Source organism: Amphiura filiformis, chromosome 19, assembly GCF_039555335.1.
Source record: "Amphiura filiformis chromosome 19, Afil_fr2py, whole genome shotgun sequence".
Taxonomy (NCBI): Eukaryota; Metazoa; Echinodermata; class Ophiuroidea; order Amphilepidida; family Amphiuridae; genus Amphiura; species Amphiura filiformis.
The window spans coordinates 31,225,635-31,245,590 of NC_092646.1; the positions used below are offsets into that span (position 1 = coordinate 31,225,635).

Consider the following 19,956-nt stretch of genomic DNA (forward strand, 5'->3'; position numbering starts at 1 on the left):
GATTTGCACCTGGAAGTTTTAAGCCCAATTAAGACCAGAGTTATGGAAGAGAACATGGACCTTTTCAAGCATCATTATTTCTGAATTGTATGTCCAAAGTATATAAAACTATACATTTTTGGAAAGGAAACGAGTAACGTCAGATTTTTTTTAAATCTCAAGTTTTTGAAAAAATCACAAAAATTCACTTTTTGACCCCAAATTTTTTGTGACAACTTAAAAAAATCCGTTCGAGTAATTCGTCTCTTTTTTGAAATATTGAAAAAAAAACATGTGAAAAAAACAATTTTGCAGATAATGGTGTTTTCTTCTTTATATTTTTGTTTAAAACAAATATTTTGAAAAAATGAGAAAACCTTTTCGAGTTATCTTGTCACAAAAATTGTGCAATATTGTCAAAAGTGAACTCTAAGAAATCGATGTGTTAGTAAAAAAATGTCAAAATTATGCACAACAAAATGTCCTTATATTTTAAAACGGTAAGACTTTCACACTTGTAAAAGCTGTATCTGGTGCATGGTCTAAATATGCATCTTTTTGCACCAATGAATCCATAATGTCTGCTTTTAGTGTGCCAAAATTCAAAATAATTAAAAAATCTATGTGGCATTTTGACTGCAAATTTTTGTTTTGTTTACACCACATCTGCTGGCAACATACCGAAATGCGCCTTGACCATACGCGCAGAGTTGCGCCGCCCCACGCAACGTGAATTGCGCACGTAATCATAATATTTCGCATTTGCGCATTTCTGACTCATTATTTCCCGCCAATTTACTAAGCTGTCTTAAGCCATGTGACTTTTTAGAGTTGAAAAGAGTGAAATAAATCAAGCAAAAATACGAGTAAATATTAGCAAGTTGTATTTTTATCAGTTTCAAGTGAAACAATACATACTTAATGCCATAAGTATCAAGAAATCTCAAATTCGGGCGTGAACGAATGTGTCTCCCCTTATTCTCCCCAAATTTTAACATTTGACCTTGGATGACTCCAGGTTGAATTTTTTTTTTTTTTTTATTTATTTTTCAACGATGACTTGCACCAAGTTTAAGCCCAATCCAGCAGATTTTAACATTTGACCTCATTTGACCTCGGATGGCCCCAGCATGACATTTGACCCCAACTTGTCTTGTCAAGTCTTGTCAAATGTCATATGGTCAAACAATTGGTCTTGAACTTGTATGTAAAAAGAATCAATATGATGGCAACATGGTCGAAAAAATCAAGAGGGTCATCTGGGTCAAACAGAATCACTATCATGCTGCTGGTGCTCTCACAGCCATAGGTGCCTGAGTACCGTATTGGTCCGAGTATAGTCCCACGTTCGAGTATAGTCCCACCCCCATTTTTGAAAAATTCAGAAATTGTAAAAAAAAAAAAAAAAAAAAAAAAAAAAATTTTTTTTTTTTTTTTTAAGTTTTTTTTTTGGTTTTGTAATGTCCTGGACCTAGACCTAGATGCTAGGATCATTCATGGTTGACCTAAAAATAAAAAAATAATAATAATTCAAATTCAATGCATTTTGATATCATTAATAGAATATGACATGAATACAAAATATCAATTTTCATATTAAAAATACAAAACATCTTGAATTTTTTTTTTTTTTTTTTTTTTTTTTTTTTTTTTTTTTTAGGTCAACCATGAATGATCCTAGCACCTAGGTCTAGGTCCAGGGACACTCAAACCGAAAAAAAAAAAAAAAATTTTTTTTTTTTTTTGAAATTGAGTATAATCCCACCCCCAATTGTGAAAAAATTTCACCAAAAAAACGGGTGGGACTATACTCGGACCAATACGGTATATTAAAAAATTTCTGCTTTTCCCCAGCTGCCTCATTAGCTTTGTTGGTAGATCATTGAACTGGTAAACCAAAGGTCCCAGGTTCAAATCCAGTATGTCCAGTATCACTTATTAACATTCATGTTGTGTGGTGCAAAGTTTATATCCAATTATATTACAAAATAAGCAAAACTCACAGTATTTCTTTTTTGCCAATGTCGGGCACAAAGATCTTTAATATACATAAAAATCAAAAGATACAATAAAGTATAGCTGCAAATCGTAGAGACTTGTATTTAAGTACACACATTCATGCAGAGAATAAGAGCATTTATAGTTGTATTTATAAAGCAGAAAAAAATGCAAAGGGTGGGAAGTTATTGTAACAAAGAAGAAATTTTATAATCATAAAGTAGTCATTTGCCATTTAATAGTTTCCTTGTGTTAAGGGATCGGATAGTAACGTTTGCACATTTTTTTTTTTTCAAAATGCAATTTGGTGTATCTGATGTGCTCTCAGGTCTCACAAAAAATACTGTGCAAACGTTGCTATCCGATCCCCTAAGTGTCTCTATTTGGTATTTGCTGTTAAAGTCTTCAACCTTTAAACATACTCATCTGTTAGGCACAGTTCAATGACCTCAATAAATGTATACACCCATATCATGACCTTTGAATGTGTTGGGTCATTACCTGGGATGTTACAAAACATTACCAAATTGCCTTTGAACCCTCTTGTAAAACTTCACAAGAGAAATATATTAAATGTGGGTAGTCTGATCATAACACAGTACTTTCTATCTCACATCACCCCACATTATTTTTCCCAATTTTGAGTTAAATTGCTCCAGCAGTTTGGATCGCAGTGGCCAATTAAACAGTACGTGACTTCAAGGGTGTTATAATGAAAGCCAAAGATAAAGAGAATTTATCGCGTCTGACGTCATCTGTCAATCAAACTCGAGCACGGTTTGTTTACAAGTGTCGTGATGATGACTTGCTGAACGCGGGTTTATAACCGGGCACCTTATTGTTAATTTTGCACCTTTCGACATGCAAACCATCTCAAAAGTTAGGTCTTTATAGTAGGAAACTTTCTTAACCGAAGGCACCATGTCCACAATGCCTAGAAAAGCTGCTTTTTGCCTTGTAAAAGTATGTAATTTTTCGCCATTTGCTGCTATTCCTTTTCTCCGATCAGCACCAGATAGATCGGTCTTCCTTTTACTGGCGCTGATTAACCTGTGTAAACCAATCAAGGATCGTAATTGACAGTGACATCAGACGCGATAAATTCTTTTTATCTCTGTCTTTAATTATAACTGCCATGTTTGTTAATACCATCTTGTACGAAACATTTTCCAGGCCCAAAATTAAGTTATGGGAAAAATAGCAGCTTTCACCTGATACCAAAATCTGCGAGGGAATAAAGTTGTCCATTGGGTCACACACATTAAAAAAAAAATAGTTTTTAGATTTTAGATTTGGTATAAAAGTTGATATGATGTGTTAGCATCCTTACAAATTCATTCTGAACAATACATATTTTCATAATAGCCTACAGGGATTTACTGTGTTACTGTCAGTAAAGTTTGTGACAGTTCCGCTAGCCGCTATCAAACCAACATTCTCCCTGCAAATGAATGCGCAGAAGTGCATTTCTTGTTTTCATAGGCGTAGATCCCAGGGGGGATGGGGGGATAAATCATCCCAATATTTTGCCAGTTTAGCTTCAATATGGCAAAATTTTTCATGCGCTTTGCATGCATTTGTGCCATAAAATTACTCTGTCGCCAAAAGGTGCTGCATTCACTATCATTCAAGAAAATTTTCCCAACCTCATCCCCCCAATGTCAAAAAGAAATCTACCCCACTGCTTGTTTTTGGTGCTTCTGAAGCAATGCATCAGCACAGAATAGAGTGATGTGCGGTAGAGGTTGTTGATCAGACCATCCTCTTAAAATAATCAGATGAATAGTAAGACTGCAAAATTGATTTGTTTAACCAATTTGTGATTGAGAAATTGTGTTACCTGTTACGCCCAATAGTAGCAATAATTGAAAAGTTTGATATTACTATCATAACGGGCTATTCCAGTTAAAATCCTTACACCCACTATGAAAGATGAAACCTTAATCTCCCACACAGGGGGTGTAGATTTCAAACGGAGTCGCCCATTCAGGTAACCCTATTTGAAATTCACACTCCCCGTGTGGAAGATTAAGGTCATGTCTTCCACAGGGGATATATGAATTTCAACTGGAATAGCCAGTACATCTTACAGGTGTCCGCTGGATTCAACATTTATCGACTGCTCAGTGCCAGAAGTGAGTTAGTGCAATAGCTGCCATGTGTATGAGTACAATATACTGTGTGTAAATTACCAAACATTCACAGGGCAGCTATCGTACTTTCACTACTTCTGGCACTGAACAGTCATTATGCCGACAACTCCTCTGTTCAAACACTAACTACATTAGATATTGAAATAACCAAGACATCGACCACTTCATAAAAAGCAATAATAATAACAATAATCTGTTTTTCTTAATAATATTCTGGACTCGGTCCCAAGGGTTTTTGATTGGTATATATCCAACCAAATAACAACAATACTGACGATAAAAAATTTCAGTTTACATTTCAACAGCATGATCGCAATATATATCTATAAATTTACATATATATAGGCCTATACAGAACGTTAAAAAAAGGGGACCCATCACCCATCAAATGTGCTGAATTCTTACAATTTTAAAACTTTTATTTTAGGAAATGCTGCTGTGGACTACTACCTAATATACAAGTAGGTAAAACCACAAAAATTATCTTTGTTTGACTAAAATCATTTGAATGAATAACTACTAGATTTTAGAATTCAGATTTGGCAAACTACTTGGTTTAACTTAGGCCTGTGTTAGCCAGGACCTACAACCATTAACCCAATGAGAACTACCTGCCTATTGGTCAAAAAGGAGTTTTCATTATCAATTGGACCAATCAGCAACATTGTTAGAATAATTTCACCATAAAAAAATTGGGGTGAATTATTTGCAAAACTCCATTCTGATTGGTGATTAAAATGAAGATATCACATAATTGACCAATCAGAGGCAATGTTAGATCGGCAGGCAGTGCTCAGGGGGTTAAACAAAACAGGTTGCAAAAATTCAACATATTCTTTGAGGGGTCTTCTCTTTTTGGTACGTTCTGCACTAAAAAAAAGCATTACATTATTTTCCCTAAAATACAATAATTTTCTTCTTTCCAAAAACATGACAAATTTGATAAGATTTATGACAAGTTTGACAAAGGTTTGTTACAACTTTGACCAAATTTGTTACAACTTTGACCAAATTTGTTGCAAATCTGACAAGCTTAGTCACAAATGTGTCAACAATTTGATCCCTGTAACTTAATAAGAATCAGTAGATAAAACTGAACTCACGGTATCGCACAAAATTCAAATAAATCAAAGAAAGGCGGGATGATACTTCATTTTATAGTATAAAATAAAAGTGGAGAGTCAAAAGAAATTGGTTTAGATGACACACATGAATAAGTTTGTAATACTATTTCTTCTGTCAAAATAGACAGTAAATAATTTGACCTAGTAAAACTGTAAGTGAGATATTTAAATTCCTTTATAGATACCCTCTCAGATTTACATTTTCATGAAAATTCTTAATGCCATATTATAACATTTGCTGAGGACGACGACCTCAATATTTTTCAAAATTCTGTTTTTTACACGATTGTTATGTACTTTAGTAAACTAACATACCCTGCAAAAATCAAGACTTGAGGTGTTGTAGTTTTGTCAAAATCCGAGATTATGAATAAACCCTCTTAATAAGAGGGTTTATTATTATGATGGAAATATTAGTCGAACACGTACATGGGTTGCATAACACGGTAGGTACATGTATTGCCTCATCTGTTTGGGCCCAAATTAAAAGAGGACATATCTGATGGTGAAAACTAACATTTTATACCAAAAAAATACACTTCTATTTCTTATGGAAATGTTATAATATGGCTTTAAGCTTTTTTGTCACCAAACAGGGTATGGTCTATTCCCTTTGAAATCCACACTCCCCATGTACAAAATTTAGCTCAAGTCTTCCACAGCAACTGGGTAACTTCCACTTGAAATACTCATCCCCACTTCAACTGTGGAAGATATAGGTGAGGTCATACACAGTGGAGTATATGTTTGAAAATAATTAGCCCTAGCCCTTGTAAAGGGATGAACAATGCTGGCTTTATTGACGTTTTGATGTGTAATTTCAATGTATTTTTGTTTGTTTTTTTAGTATGGAAATAAAGACTCATTCAGTTAATCGCATTTGATATAAACATACTCCCACTGTGGAACACTTTTCTTAAATCATCCACAGGGGTATAGCAGATTTCAAATGGAATAGCAAATTTATGCTTTCAATTCTGTGTGTATCAAACACCGGATTTATCAGTACCCCTGATTGGTTAATTACCCAATATAATCATCTCACTAACCAATCAAAATAGAGCTTTTAAATCAATTTTAAGCTGAAGCCCCTTCAGCCTTACTGATATTCTTACCATATCTCTGATTGGCTCAATACATGATATAGTCCTCGTTATAACCAATCAAACTAGTTCTTAGAAAAATGTCAGTGTCCTCCACAAATGTACAACAATGAATAAAAGTTGTATGAATAAACATTTAATCTATACTACGACAATGTACTTATAAAAGTGGATATTTTCACGCTACATTTATTTATTTTCGCGTTTTTTGCGTCCCAGGCAACAACCGCAAAAATAAAAACACACAATAATATTCCTTTTGTGTAAAGGAAGCTTGGAATTGAAAATTTAAAAATTAGTGATATAATTCAAATTGGCCAAGCGTGAATATTAATCGCGAAAATTTCCACTCTTAAAGTACTGCGATCTGGAAGCAAAATATTTCAGCGGCGGAAAACAAGAGATGATAAAAAAAAAAAGAAAAGTAAAAGCAAGGTGGTTTGTTTGTATATAATTAAGCTGAGTAATAGTAGAATATGTTACATTTTATATAACAACATGATTCTTAAGAAATATACAAAATATTAGCATTAATTATAGCTTTTCTTACTGGTTATATACTTTTTTTATATAATACTTAGCGATGTAAAATTTACAGATTGTTTTTATGTACAAGATAACAATACTTACTCACACAAAATATCACAAAAATGCATGCTGTATAATGAATAATGAATAATGTTTAGTGAAAATAAAAAAGCACAAAATTTGAATCTTAATGCTTTTAGTCATAATGGTTATGATTACTGCAATAGTGGAAACATTTTGTACGATTAATTTTCCAAAATGCAAAATTTTCACTGATTTTTGCTAATTATTAAATTCATTGTTAGGGTTAGATACATCCACATACATAATGCTTTGGTGCATTTTCAATCAAACACTAACATAGAAAGAGTGAAAATGTCATAAAATTAATGCATGGTAAAAATCTCAATTTTTACAGTATAAAGCTACTCAGAATTTCTTGCTTTCTTTACTTTTTGCTAAAATCATGTAAAATCAGCCATTTTGGGCCAACATTGTTTGATTTACACTGAAAATTTTTGAAAAAAAATTCAGAACATTTTCAAAATATGTTTGCAAATAAATCATCAAATTTTGCCCAATTTTCAAGCATTCAATGATATTTTTGGATCATTTTAGCCTCCAGATATGAATATTAAAAAAAAAATCCTGACTGACCAACCCTATTTGAAAAGTCCATCCACCCTTAAAACTGATTTTTTTTCATTGCCTAAAAGACCAGTCACAAAGCATGATCAAGCAATTCAATCAAGATCAATCAATAAATTAAGATAAATTGATACTGTGATCAGTCATCAATCAATCATCAACCGATCAATCAATAATCAATCAATAACATACCAATCAATAAATAACATACTAATCAATCAATAATCAATCAATCTGTTGATCAATAGATCTACCAGTACCAACCACCCAATCGCTCATTCAATCGATCTGAACAAATCAATCTAAAAACCATAGGATGCTGCTCAAATATAGCATTAAAACCGTTTAGAAAATGGCCCAATCATGCTACCCAATGTCGTTACCAGGTAGCAGTGCTTCTCCAAAGTATGCAAATCCCATGTCCCCAACTCTGTCTCAGAAATACTGATCAAACACAACAGATATAAAAAGAACGGCCACTACATAAAATACTACATAAAATAGAACCAAGAAATTCATTTGGAAATCATTGACATTAGGCAATTCCAGTTGAAATTTTGTATTCCCCTATAGAAGACATGACCTTAATCTCCCACACAGGGGGTGTAGATTTCAAATGGAGTCACCTATTCAGGTAACCCCATTTGAAATCTACACTCCCTGTGTGGGATATTAAGGTTATTAATTATTTTAAACTGTTGTGATTTGGTAGTTCACAGCATCTTACGAATGGTAGTGAGCTTTGGCAAAAACTGCATTGCTCAATTCATAGCGAGCGTGTAGGAGAATTAAAATATCACGGATATACTTTTGTAGGTCCTGTGGTTCTTGAGTTATGTTGTAAAGAGGGCTGAAACAACAACACTTTTGTAAAACATACATAACTAATTAACAACAATAAATTAAGCAAGTTTGCAAAGTATACGATTTGTAGAATGAACTTTTGCAAAACATCAAGGTGTTAATTTTCAATAATATATTGATCTAGACAATGAAAATCGATTTTTAGGTTGCTTTGACCAACAATACCTCGTCTACCCTTAAGGTCATGACTTCCATAGGGGGTGTATGGATGTCAACTGGAATGGCCCATTTCGGTGGTTTTCATAAAACCCTGCATAATATTTACAGCCTTCAGAGTAACCGACTGATTTACTGTAAAAATAAAAAATTTCATGCCATGTTTATTTTTGTGTACAAAGCAGTTACCGCAAAAATAACAACACACCCCTACTTGTAAAACGTGTGAATCGGGGACATCTGTGTGTAGCCATCCACCTGGGACTATCCAGCCGGGACTATGCTGTATTGCTATGTATGTATGGATATGTCCCCACATTCCTAAAAAATCATATGTGTGTATCCCCAGTTAGATAGTATGGAATCAGATATGTGTATATCGTCCGATTCTGAGCTATGCAAACCCCCATATGTCAAACTAATGCATTTAGCGCCCTCTATGGGGGTTATATAGCCCCAATAGCATAGTAAGAAAATCAGGGATATCCCAGTTTGCAGGCGTATCCTCAGTTTATGCGGATGGAACACAGATGTATCCCCGTTTCACAAATTTAACACATGCACAAATACATTCTTTCTGTGTATAGGTCAATGTAAGGAAGGGTAGAATGCAAATTTAAAAACTAGTAAAACCGTTTAAAATTGACAAAGTGCAACAAATTAATCACAAAAATATTTCCACTGTTACAGTATTAACCCCATGAGAACTACCTGCCGATTGGCCAAAAGGAAGTGTTCATTATCAATTGGCCCAATCAGCAACATTGTTAGAATAATTTCACCACTCAAAAAAATTGGGGTGAATTATTTGCAAAGCTCCATTCTGATTGGTGATTAAAGTGAAAAAATCAGGTAATTGACCAATCAGAGGCAATGTTAGATCGGCAGGTAGTGCTCAGGAGGTTAAATTAGCACCTACGTTATGTTTTTTAAAGTGGACAATTATTGTATGCATCCACCATTCACAACTTTTAAAATATTCTTTTCTAAAGTTTATTCGGCTTATAATTGGTGAAAAAATGAGACTCGTAACATCGTATATAATGGTCAGGTGCAGCACAAAACTAGTTGTGTGACTTACTCACGCTTATGTGAATTCACACGAGCATAACTTGGTACTTTTGCCAATGACAAGCTGGAAAAACTTCAGGAAAGAACATATCATTTCAGCAGTAGAAATGATCAAAATATGATTTATAATCATCAACATTGTGAACTGATGCATCTATACTATCCACTTCAAAAAAATCTGAAAAGTTTTTGAATATTTTTCTTCACTATATACTACACACAACAAACATGATACTTCTGTGAAGTTCCATCAACTTTCTACAATCATTATTTATATAATATACAAAAAATACAACAATATCAAGGTATTTAAGTTTCTAATAATTATCGGTTGTAAAATCTTATCAAACTAATTTTTTTCAAAATTTCTCAAAATTTTGAAAATACTTAAAACATTTCAGGTGCAGCATATTTCAACTTTAATATTCCAGTTTCTAGTAGTTCACTGTTATCAACAGCTATTTTACTCCAATATACAAAATATCATTATCAACAACAACAACAACAACAATAACAACAACAACACATTCAAGTTATGGGCTATCCCAATTGAAACCCAAACACCTATGAAAGACATGACCTCTCCTACACAGGGGGTGTAGAGTTCATTCGGAGTAACCCATTCAGGTAATTAATGCTCTGCATGCTAGCCATAGGCTTCAACATAAAAAGTCCCAAGTTTTGAGATATTTTCTCAAAATATCAAGAGCTATCTCAAGAACCACTGAACCAATACTAGGCTTGTGTGTACTCATTTTAATGCATGTTTCATGCTGATTCCAAATATGGTCATGAAAATTCCCATTTCTGAAATTTTTGATTTTTTAAGAAAATTTTAAAATTTGTCGTCTGCAGTCGACACTAGCGTGAAGAGAGTTAATAACCTCATTTGAAATTCACACTCCCATTGTGGGACAATAAGGACATGTCTTCCATAGGGGGTGTATGAATTTCAACTTAGATAGCCCTATGCATGCAATTTATATGGTACATATTACTTTGTCACCCATAGTGAACAATAACTTTTGTACAGAGTTTGTCATGCTAGTGCACTGACATGAATTAAGTCTTTCACATGTTTAAAACAATAAAATGCTGTATTTTATACCAACAATGGTATCATTTTTCTCCACAAATTAGTGATGCTTGTCTGCAATTACAATGTAAAGGGTCACAGTTGTGGTTGAGGGCAGTCAGGCCCGTAGCCAGGATTTTTGTGGCGAGGGGGGTGCATATTTTGAAAAAGTGGACTTTTTTCCCAAGGGGAGGGCAATTTTGTGATAAGTGGACTTTTTCCCCCAAATTTGGACCTTTTTTGACAGAAATTAAATTTTTTGGCTCGCTACACTTGCAAATTCTTAAATTTTGGGACTTTTTGTATACTTTTGCAAATTGGGGGGTCCATCACACCCCCCCTGGCTACGGCTCTGAGGGCAGTGATAGAGGAATGAGTATGAGTGGCTTTTTTTCCTGCTCTATTCTTGACATTTTTCCTTTGATGACTGGTCTCTATATGATCCTCCTGTGATTTGACCAGGCAGCTATACAGGGAGCGGCATTTTATTACCGCATAGAATCGCATAGTCCAAGACAAGGCTCATTATTGATCGGATATCATATATGTATTCATTGATAAGAAAAAAAAAAAAATGGTTTGTCTCAAAGCTCACGAGAAATTTAAAACAAATGCGAAATGCGATTTTTTTTTTTTTTTATTCCTGACTTTTTTTCATGGTATTTTGAGAACAAAGTCTGATTTTCGCTGATTTTTATGGAAAAACTAAAAAAATTTTTTTTTGAAAAAATTTCCGATTTCTTTTTTGTCAAATCGATGCGATTTTACAAACGCGCAGCAAGCTTTGAGACAAACCTTTTTTTTTTTCCTAATTATACTAGTGATAGTATATCGTGTGTATGCGCTTTATTCGGTAATCAATAAGTTTGATAAACAAACGCCTTTCCGGCAGAACGACTCGTTGCACAGTTGTAAAGCCTCTGGACTATGGATCCTTAGGTTGTTGGTTTGAGCCCCGGTTCGAACCCTAGTAGAATTCTAATTCTAATAAATTTCTTTTCTATTTTTTAAATAAGAGGAAATGATAATGGTAATAAACTTGTGTGTTATTAAACTGAACATCTGAACAACTGGAATCTAGCCTCATATAGGCCTACTTATGTTCATGACGTATGCGATGCAAATGTTAACTACGGAAAAAATATTGCATACAGGGACATGTCACTGAAATGGGTCGCATTTTCAGCTTTGTGGTAGGTATACGGATAGCCTAATTTTGTATGCAAATTGGTATATGAAGGGTCATCTTTTTTCTTAAAAATTTCTTTAATGCAAAGTTTAGTCGAAAAATCTGGGTCCATTATTTGGTGGAATTTGGTATAGATATGGGACCCACTTTTGAGTCAAGTCCCTACCACTGTATCCAAACCAAACTTAAATTGGGCAAGTCTGAAATTTAGCAGGAATTACAAAATCAATTCTGTCAAAACTGTTAAATTAGTCTCAAACTTAGTATATCACAGTCAAGACTAATTCAACAGTTTTTTGATGATTTCTTCGGAAATATACCAATATAGAATGCCTAATTTCAATATGTTAATGAGAAAAATACATTTTGAGCCTTCACCTGATACCAAAAACTGCATTTTGATGGGGTAAAGGGGGATGAGGCCGTCAATCGGGGTCATGTAGAGTTCTATGCCGGACTTAATGTCTGAATACAACACCCATATTAAAATTGCTCTGTTGACCCGACATAAACACAACAAAATTTGACCGATTCCATTTGGTGTAACTTGGGACGAGTGTAAACATTACAAATATGCCAAAACCCCAGCTTTAAAAAAAATTACCAATTTCATATAAGATTGTACATTATAGCTTTTAGAATGCTAGTAATTATGACTGATGTGTACACATGCACAAAGACAGCTTGTTTGTGTATATATGCGTAGAACAAGTTGACCCTGAATGGGTGCTCCATTTGAAATTCACACTCCGTGTGTGGAAGATTAAGGTAATGTCTTCCACAGGGGGTGTATGGATTTCAACTGAAATAGCCAATTTTGGAGCAGACGACCCTGAATGGGGCAACTCTATTTGAAATTCACACTCCCTGTGTGGAAGATTAAGATCATGTCTTCCATAGGGGGTGTATGGATTTCAACTGGAATAGCCAATTTTGGAGCAGACGACCCTGAATGGGCGCCTCCATTTGAAATTCACACTCCCTGTGTGGAAGATTAAGATCATGTCTTCCATAGGGGGTGTATGGATTTCAACTGGAATAGTCAATTTTGGAGCAGACGACCCTGAATGGGGCAACTCCATTTGAAATTCATGCTCCCTGTGTGGAAAATTAAGATCATGTCTTCCATAGGGGGTGTATGGATTTCAACTGGAATAGCCAATTTTGGAGCAGACGACCCTGAATGGGGCAACTCCATTTGAAATTCATACTCCCTGTGTGGAAAATTAAGATCATGTCTTCCATAGGGGGTGTATGGATTTCAACTGAAATAGCCAATTTTGGAGCAGACGACACTGAATGGGACAACTCCATTTGAAATTCATACTCCCTGTGTGGAAGATTAAGATCATGTCTTCCATGGGGGGTGTATAGATTTCAACTGGAACAGCCAATTTGAGGAAGAAACAGAAGAGTAATATTTATGGTTTTACCACACGACAATATGGAACAAATACAACTTGAAACAGAAACAAAAACATTCATATTAATACTGCATTATCAAAAAATGGTTATACAACGATACCTACAAAGCCTAACAGTATGCTCATCTCCTGTCTTATGAGTATTCCAATATATTTCAGTATAATACAATGTATAATGAACTTATGTCATAGGTATGAGGTTAAATAGTGAAGACTTATCTAGACAGACATGGTTATAATTGAAGACCAAATTAAAACTAGTTTGCATATGACGTCCTGTCAACCAGACCAAAAATGCCGTACTGCACAGGTCAGCAACCAATCATGCCGCGCCTTTGCCCTGACGTCAGACGCAAACAAGTCTATTTAATTCAGTCATCAATCATAGTTCTAGTGACACTTTTTTTATATTTTTTTTCCATGTCAAAAACAACAAAATGGATGCATGTTTGCTTCTTATCAAGTTCAATTTCAAGGCCAATTTGTCTCACTTTTATAACAAGTATAATTCTTCATAAAACTTAACCCCATGAGAACTACCTGCCGATTGGTCAAATAGAAGTTTTCATTATCAATTGGACCAATCGTTAACATTGTTAGAATAATCTCATCACGCAAAAACATTGAGGTGAATTATTTGCAAAGCTCCATTCTGATTGGTAATTAGTAATGATATCATGTAATTGACCAAACAGAGGCAATGTTAGATTGGCAGGTAGTGCTCAAGGGGTTAAACACAAATATGACCTAACCCTAACCTAGCAATCTGGTCTTCACCAAGGTGAGAAATACACATTTATATATGTTCAATAACATTTCTGCCTGTTGATTAAGGTGACAAGAGTTGAAACAAGGCATTCTGGGTAAAACAAGGCATTGTGGGTAAATTCCTTGGGTTATAACACCCCAAGTTGTGTTACAGCAGCTTTTGGGAGTTGTCCAACCTGCTGTGGTAGCTGCTGTAAGCCAGGGTTGAGGGCTGGGTTGAAATCCGCTGATAAGGGGAAGCCTCCTGACTGTCCAATATATTGCTCTTGTTGCTGTTGCTGCTGATGATTAAACTGTTGTTTCTGAGGATAGGCAGATGACATGGTGATCTAGAGCACAAAAACAAATAAACAATGCAATTAATACAAATTAAAATTTCTTGGTACTCTAGGTCGGTAAACATGAGTGAGATTTAATCTTTCCCTAGTGAAGTCCTTTTTAGAGGGCTGAGCTTTCGGAACTCTAGCGAGTGCCATCTTCAGAGCGAGTGCCATCTCTGAGTTCCGAAAATGCAATTAATAGTATCGTTACTACTGTACTTTGTATCGGGGCACAGGATAAGAATTTCCAGTTTCTTATCTCTTGACCCAAGGACTAAGAGCAAATAATGGGCTATTCCATTTAAAATCCACACTACCCCTGTGGAAGATTTTGAAAATATCTTCCACAGAGGGAGTAGGAATTTCAAATGGAAGTAGCTCATTAGGTAGCTCCATTTGAAACTCACCCTCCCTCTGCAGAAGATTCAGGTTGAATTTTTCACAGAGGGTGTATGAAATTCAAATGGAAGTGCCTAATGTGCTACTTACATTTGAAATTCATACACCCCCTGTGGAAGATATTTCCAAAATCTTCCACAGGGGTAGTGTGGATTTTAAATAGAATAGCCCAACAGTTATGTTGATTGTTGGGAGTGGTCTTCTTTGCTTCTGTCAGTTTCTTGCTATTTTTCTTCCTTATAATGGCTAGTGTACTTTTTACAGATGAATCTAGCCTGGCTTGTGCAAACTGGATAGACCTGGATCATGGATTTTCCATGGATCCAAGCGTGTGTTCTTAAGGACTAGTTTTAGTAACTACAAATTTCGAACGTTTGAGGACTTGTTCTCAAGTTGTAGGTGCTCCCGTAGGGTGCCTCCAGGGTTTTATTTTGGCAAGTTTGCATTAGTATATCTGGTAAAATATTCACTTTAGAAACCTGTGTCACTGATGTATGTCATCTGTGATTGCTGAACTTATTCTACACATCAGCTTTTGTCCAAAGAAATATAAAAAGTTGATTTTTGAGTGATTTTTATGAGCAGCGAAAAATCCACTCCACGACTATGTACATGTGAATATGGTGATGAATGCACACTAAATCGCGGCGGCACATACACATAGCTCCTTGGAACTCACGGTCAGAGCCGTGAGTTCCAATTATTGGAACTACTTACGGACCAAGCTAGGTAAACAAAACAAAAAATTCTGAAGCACATTTAACATCATGATGACTCACCCTTGCAGTCTGAAAGGTCACAGGTTCAGAGGTCATATTTGACCCACCAATATGGCCATAGCCAATTTCTAGTTCTGTGCTAGCACCTTCAAAAATCTCAAAAGTTTCACTTCCAAGTCCGTTTTCGGTCATGGCTTGTTGCGTGTTTGGTACAGTAGAAAAGCTATCATGATTCCATAGGGGTGTAGAGTTGCCCATGAAGTTCTCACTCAACAGCTGCTGTTGCTGCTGCTGATGTTGTTGCTGCTGCTGTTGTTGTTGTTGCTGTTGTAAGAGTTGCTGTCTCTGCAATGAAACAAATAAAGATGAATTTTTCTGAGCACAAACTGCATGTTTCTACTGGGGAAAGGTTGGCGGGTAATGCGGTTTAGTTGAGAGAGTTTCCGGTTAATGTGCACAACGGAAGCAGATTGGCTGCTTCAGATTGATGCGGAGTGGACACCCGGCAACCGTGATCCACCTCTAGAGGTAGATCATGCGGTGTAACCCCGATTGGCCAAAAAGAAGTTTTCATTATCAATTAGACCAATCAGCAACATTGTTAGAATGATTTTACCATACAAAAAAATTGGGGTGAATTATTTGCAAAGCTCCATTCTGATTGGTGATTAAAGTGAAGATATCATGTAATTGACCAATCAGAGGCAATGTTAGATCGGCAGTTAGTGCTCAGGGGGTTAACACCAGTAAGTTGATAGTAAATGAATGCAATGCATGTGACACAGAACGACCCAAGGTCATAAAAACAAAATACAGTACTTCCACCCTACAAAATGTTGAAAGATGCCAGAGTGGCATCATGCAGGTCCTGTATCTGTAAGTGCCACAGACAAGGAAACTGCAAAGGAATTTCATGTGGCCCATACTTTTTGTGTTGTGCAATGCCATGTGGGCGGGGGAGGGGTGGGGATAACAATTGTCACATAGGAATGTTGACATTGTATGTATAGCCATGAAGTTCCCCCCTGGCAGATCTGTATCTCCCAGTTCAGCACACCCCAGTTCTTTAAGACCACAAATGTGTCCCTATCAAACACAATTTGAAAGCCACGCCACCCCCATAGAAGATTTAGCTAAAGTCTTCCACAGTTTTAAAAAGAATAGACACGACTGGCTAACTTCAATTTGAATTATTCACTCCAGTTGTGGAAGATATATGTAAAGCCATAAGAGTATGGGTTTCAAAACAATTAACCCTAGCCAATTCCATTTAAAACACATACTCCCTCTGTGGAAGATGTTTCTTACATCTTCCACAAGGGTATAACAGATTTTAAATGGAATAGCCAGATGCCATCTAAAAATGCCAAATGTAAACATGACAATAAATCACTTCCCTACCTGTAGTAGTTGTTGCTGTTGCTTCTGCTGTAACAATCTTTCCTGCTGTAACCTCTGCTGTTGAAGCTGCTGCTGTTGCTGCATTTGCTGTTGTTGCTGCTGTTGAAGCTGCAGCTGCTGCTGCTGTCTTTGCAATTGCTGTTGTTGTTGCTGCTGCTGCAAACGCTGCTGATGGAGTTGATGTCGCTGTAACTGTTCCTGGAGTTCTTGCTGTTGCTTCTGCTGCTGTTGCTGTAGCAACAAAGCCTGCTGCTGTTGCTGATGAAGCTTCTGCCTAAGAGACTTTTCAATCAGTTGCTGTTTGTGAATCTGAGTAGCAAGCTGATCTTGCTGTTGCTGATTTAGCTGTTGCTGAGTACCTTGTAGCAAGCAGCTGTTTGTGTGATAAGGTCCGTTGGATAAGATAGGCTGAGAATTGGGAGGTTCAAATGAGTTGCTTGTAAATTGACATTGTTCCTGAGACAAAAATGTGGTGGTTGGTTCCGGATAACCATTTTGAGGCCTGTGGTTTTCATAGTTGGGGGACATAAAAGAGGGTTGTGCCAAGGACATTCTAGGTACCCCAGCTCTTTCCTGCTGGGTAACAGTCTGTTTAGATGTAAAATTAGCTGTATTTGGAAACGTTCCATTGGTGGATTGGGGCGATATGGAGGATGAAGATGAGGGAGAGAGTTGAAGGTGTGACTGCTGCTGATGACGATGTAGCTGCTGCTGTTGATGATGCTGTTGCTGAAGATTCTGAGATGTATTTACAAAGCTACAATCGGGCAAAGAAGCACCCTGTGAGTTGCCATGCTGGGGTGAATTCTTAACATGAATAGAGTTGCTATAATCCTGCAATGCTGTTTGGTCAGCACACGACATAGCGGCTTCATTAAAACCCGAAGAGGTCCCGCATGTTACGGCGACGCTCTCACTGTTCATGGCAGCAGCTTGTTGCTGCTGATTACCCCCATCGACTGAACTCAAGTCGGGTGGCGTCATCGAAATACTGTTCGGAGGTGATTTGTTCATATCCATCGAGCTTTCTGAAGCAAAATCAAAAACGGACAAATTCATGTCTTTTGGTATGACTTCCATATCGCCCAATGTTAATGGACTAATAGAATCATCGAAACATGGTATCTCCCCGCCATCGAAAGCGCGCAGACTCAAGTCTGTGCTTTCACTACTGGTCGACAAATGACTGTTTCGACTGCTTCCAATCGAACTGGGTTGCACCCTATTGTTATCTTGTCCATTCTCAAAGCCTTCAATGTTAGCATAGTCTGTACAATAACCAGGATCACTGTGCGACAACGACAGATCCAAAGGACTGTTTTCGCTACCTCTACTAGACGCTGGCGATTTCTTAATCTGAATATCGGGAAAGATCTCGTTCCTTACGAAATGGCCATTATTGCTGCTGGTAGTAGTCGATATGGGGTAATCGAGTGGTGAACTCTGGGTATCTTGCGTTTTGGGTATGCTATGGTTAATGTCGGTTTTATTGGCCGTGCTAGTGGTGACCTGGGAAGCACACGATGACATGGTCTGGATGGAAGGCAGCGGAGCCTGCCTTTGATGGGAATTACGTGGTGAATGCTCTTCGTGCGGAGCAGATGTCATGCTCTCTTGAACTGATACATTCTGGAAAGCGTTGGTAAAAGTTCTTATTTCTTGCGGTTTCACATCGTTCATTCTCGTGTAAGGTGGCCGATACTTGAAACCTTCCAATCCTGGACCGACTTTGACATTTGGTGGCACCGGACCCTTACGAGGCGATTTGAATTGACGTTTCGCGGTAAGTTTTGGTCGGCAATTTCTTCCTCCTTTTCCAGCGGGTGGTCCGGTTGGTGGGATGCCCATACCAGGAGGCATAGGTCCTGATGGGAACCCGGGTGGCGGCCCACGAAATCCGGGAGGAGGTCCAAGTGATGAGAACGGTGATTTACCCATACCATTTGGTGGGCCTCCCATCTCTCCAGGAGGGAAGCCATCGGGTGGTGGTCCAGGTGAAAATCCACCGGGCGGACCACCTCCTGGGAAACCCCCGGGGGGTCCGGCTCCCATTGGAGGAGGGCCACCACTTCCCAACATTTTGAGAACTTCTGCAATGCAAAGAGAGAGAGAGAGATAATTTATATTAATATGATGCAAATTCTTGTGGAATACTTTGCATTTCATAAATATACAAGATTTGAATTTAGAAGATTCTGATTTGAGACATCTTTATTGAGGGATTTAAACTGCTTCAGTGGCTACCACTCATGGACAGAAAAGATAACAGACCACGTACAAGCAGTCAAAGTCTCAAAGTCACCCGATAATGAGAGCCAATTGTTCCAAGAAATGTGACAAGCAAAACTGCTAAGCACTTACCGCAAAATTTTTTTGTCTATAGCGTAATCGCGAGGGCACGCAATGCTCTAGCGCATATAAGCAAAGGCATATAAATCTAACTAGAAACGTCGCGGTTTTCGACGCAAGGCGTCGAATGGGATGCCTCCACCATGGGGCGATTTAAATGAGTACAAATCCATTTTGAGTAATTTGACCTCAGATGACCCCTGGGTGACTCCGGATGACCTCAAAATGACCTTTCAAAAATTTGGCTCTAAATGTTGACTGTACCTACCAAGTTTCAAGCCCATACGACAGTTTTTGCTAATTTGACCTCTGGATAACCTCAGGTGACCTTGACCCACTAACCAATACAAACTTGTTCTGCCTGTGGTCAAGATGCACCCACCCACCAAGTTTGAGGAACGTGCGACCCCTAGCCTCCGAGAAAAGAGGTAAATACGGAAAATTGGCCCCCTGTAGGACTACATGCAACAAAGTATAAAAAAGGTCCCCCGATAAATAAATGAGGGTTAATTTCATAGTGCAGCTGTGACCCAAGATTGGTTGCATTAGGATTTAAACTGTTCATATGAGACCAAATTTTAATCAAAAGTCTCAAAATAATGGTATTTTACAAGTTGACCTCAAATGACCTTTGACCTCAGTATATGACTTTTAATTACCACCAATATATGAGGGTTCACAAAGTGCA

At 37.0% G+C, this 19,956-nt stretch overlaps 2 protein-coding genes across 2 annotated transcripts in view; both read right to left on the minus strand.

Annotated features, from left to right (window-relative positions):
- Nucleotides 1–12,203: 12,203 nt before the first annotated feature.
- Nucleotides 12,204–19,956, minus strand: part of LOC140141182 (uncharacterized) — a 574,562-nt gene continuing 566,809 nt past the window's right edge. The window contains exon 14 of the mRNA XM_072162976.1: nt 12,204–14,059. The gene's annotated coding sequence lies outside the window, so the exon portion shown is untranslated. The remainder of the gene's footprint in view (nt 14,060–19,956) is intronic.
- LOC140141608 (uncharacterized) overlaps nt 14,094–19,956 on the minus strand; it is a 38,466-nt gene continuing 32,603 nt past the window's right edge. Inside the window, exons 7-9 of the mRNA XM_072163520.1 lie at nt 16,920–19,009; nt 15,579–15,863; nt 14,094–14,409 (exon numbers count right to left, since the gene is read on the minus strand). Of these exons, the coding sequence (XP_072019621.1) occupies nt 14,209–14,409; nt 15,579–15,863; nt 16,920–19,009 (2,576 nt within the window). The 3' untranslated portion in view covers nt 14,094–14,208. The remainder of the gene's footprint in view (nt 14,410–15,578; nt 15,864–16,919; nt 19,010–19,956) is intronic.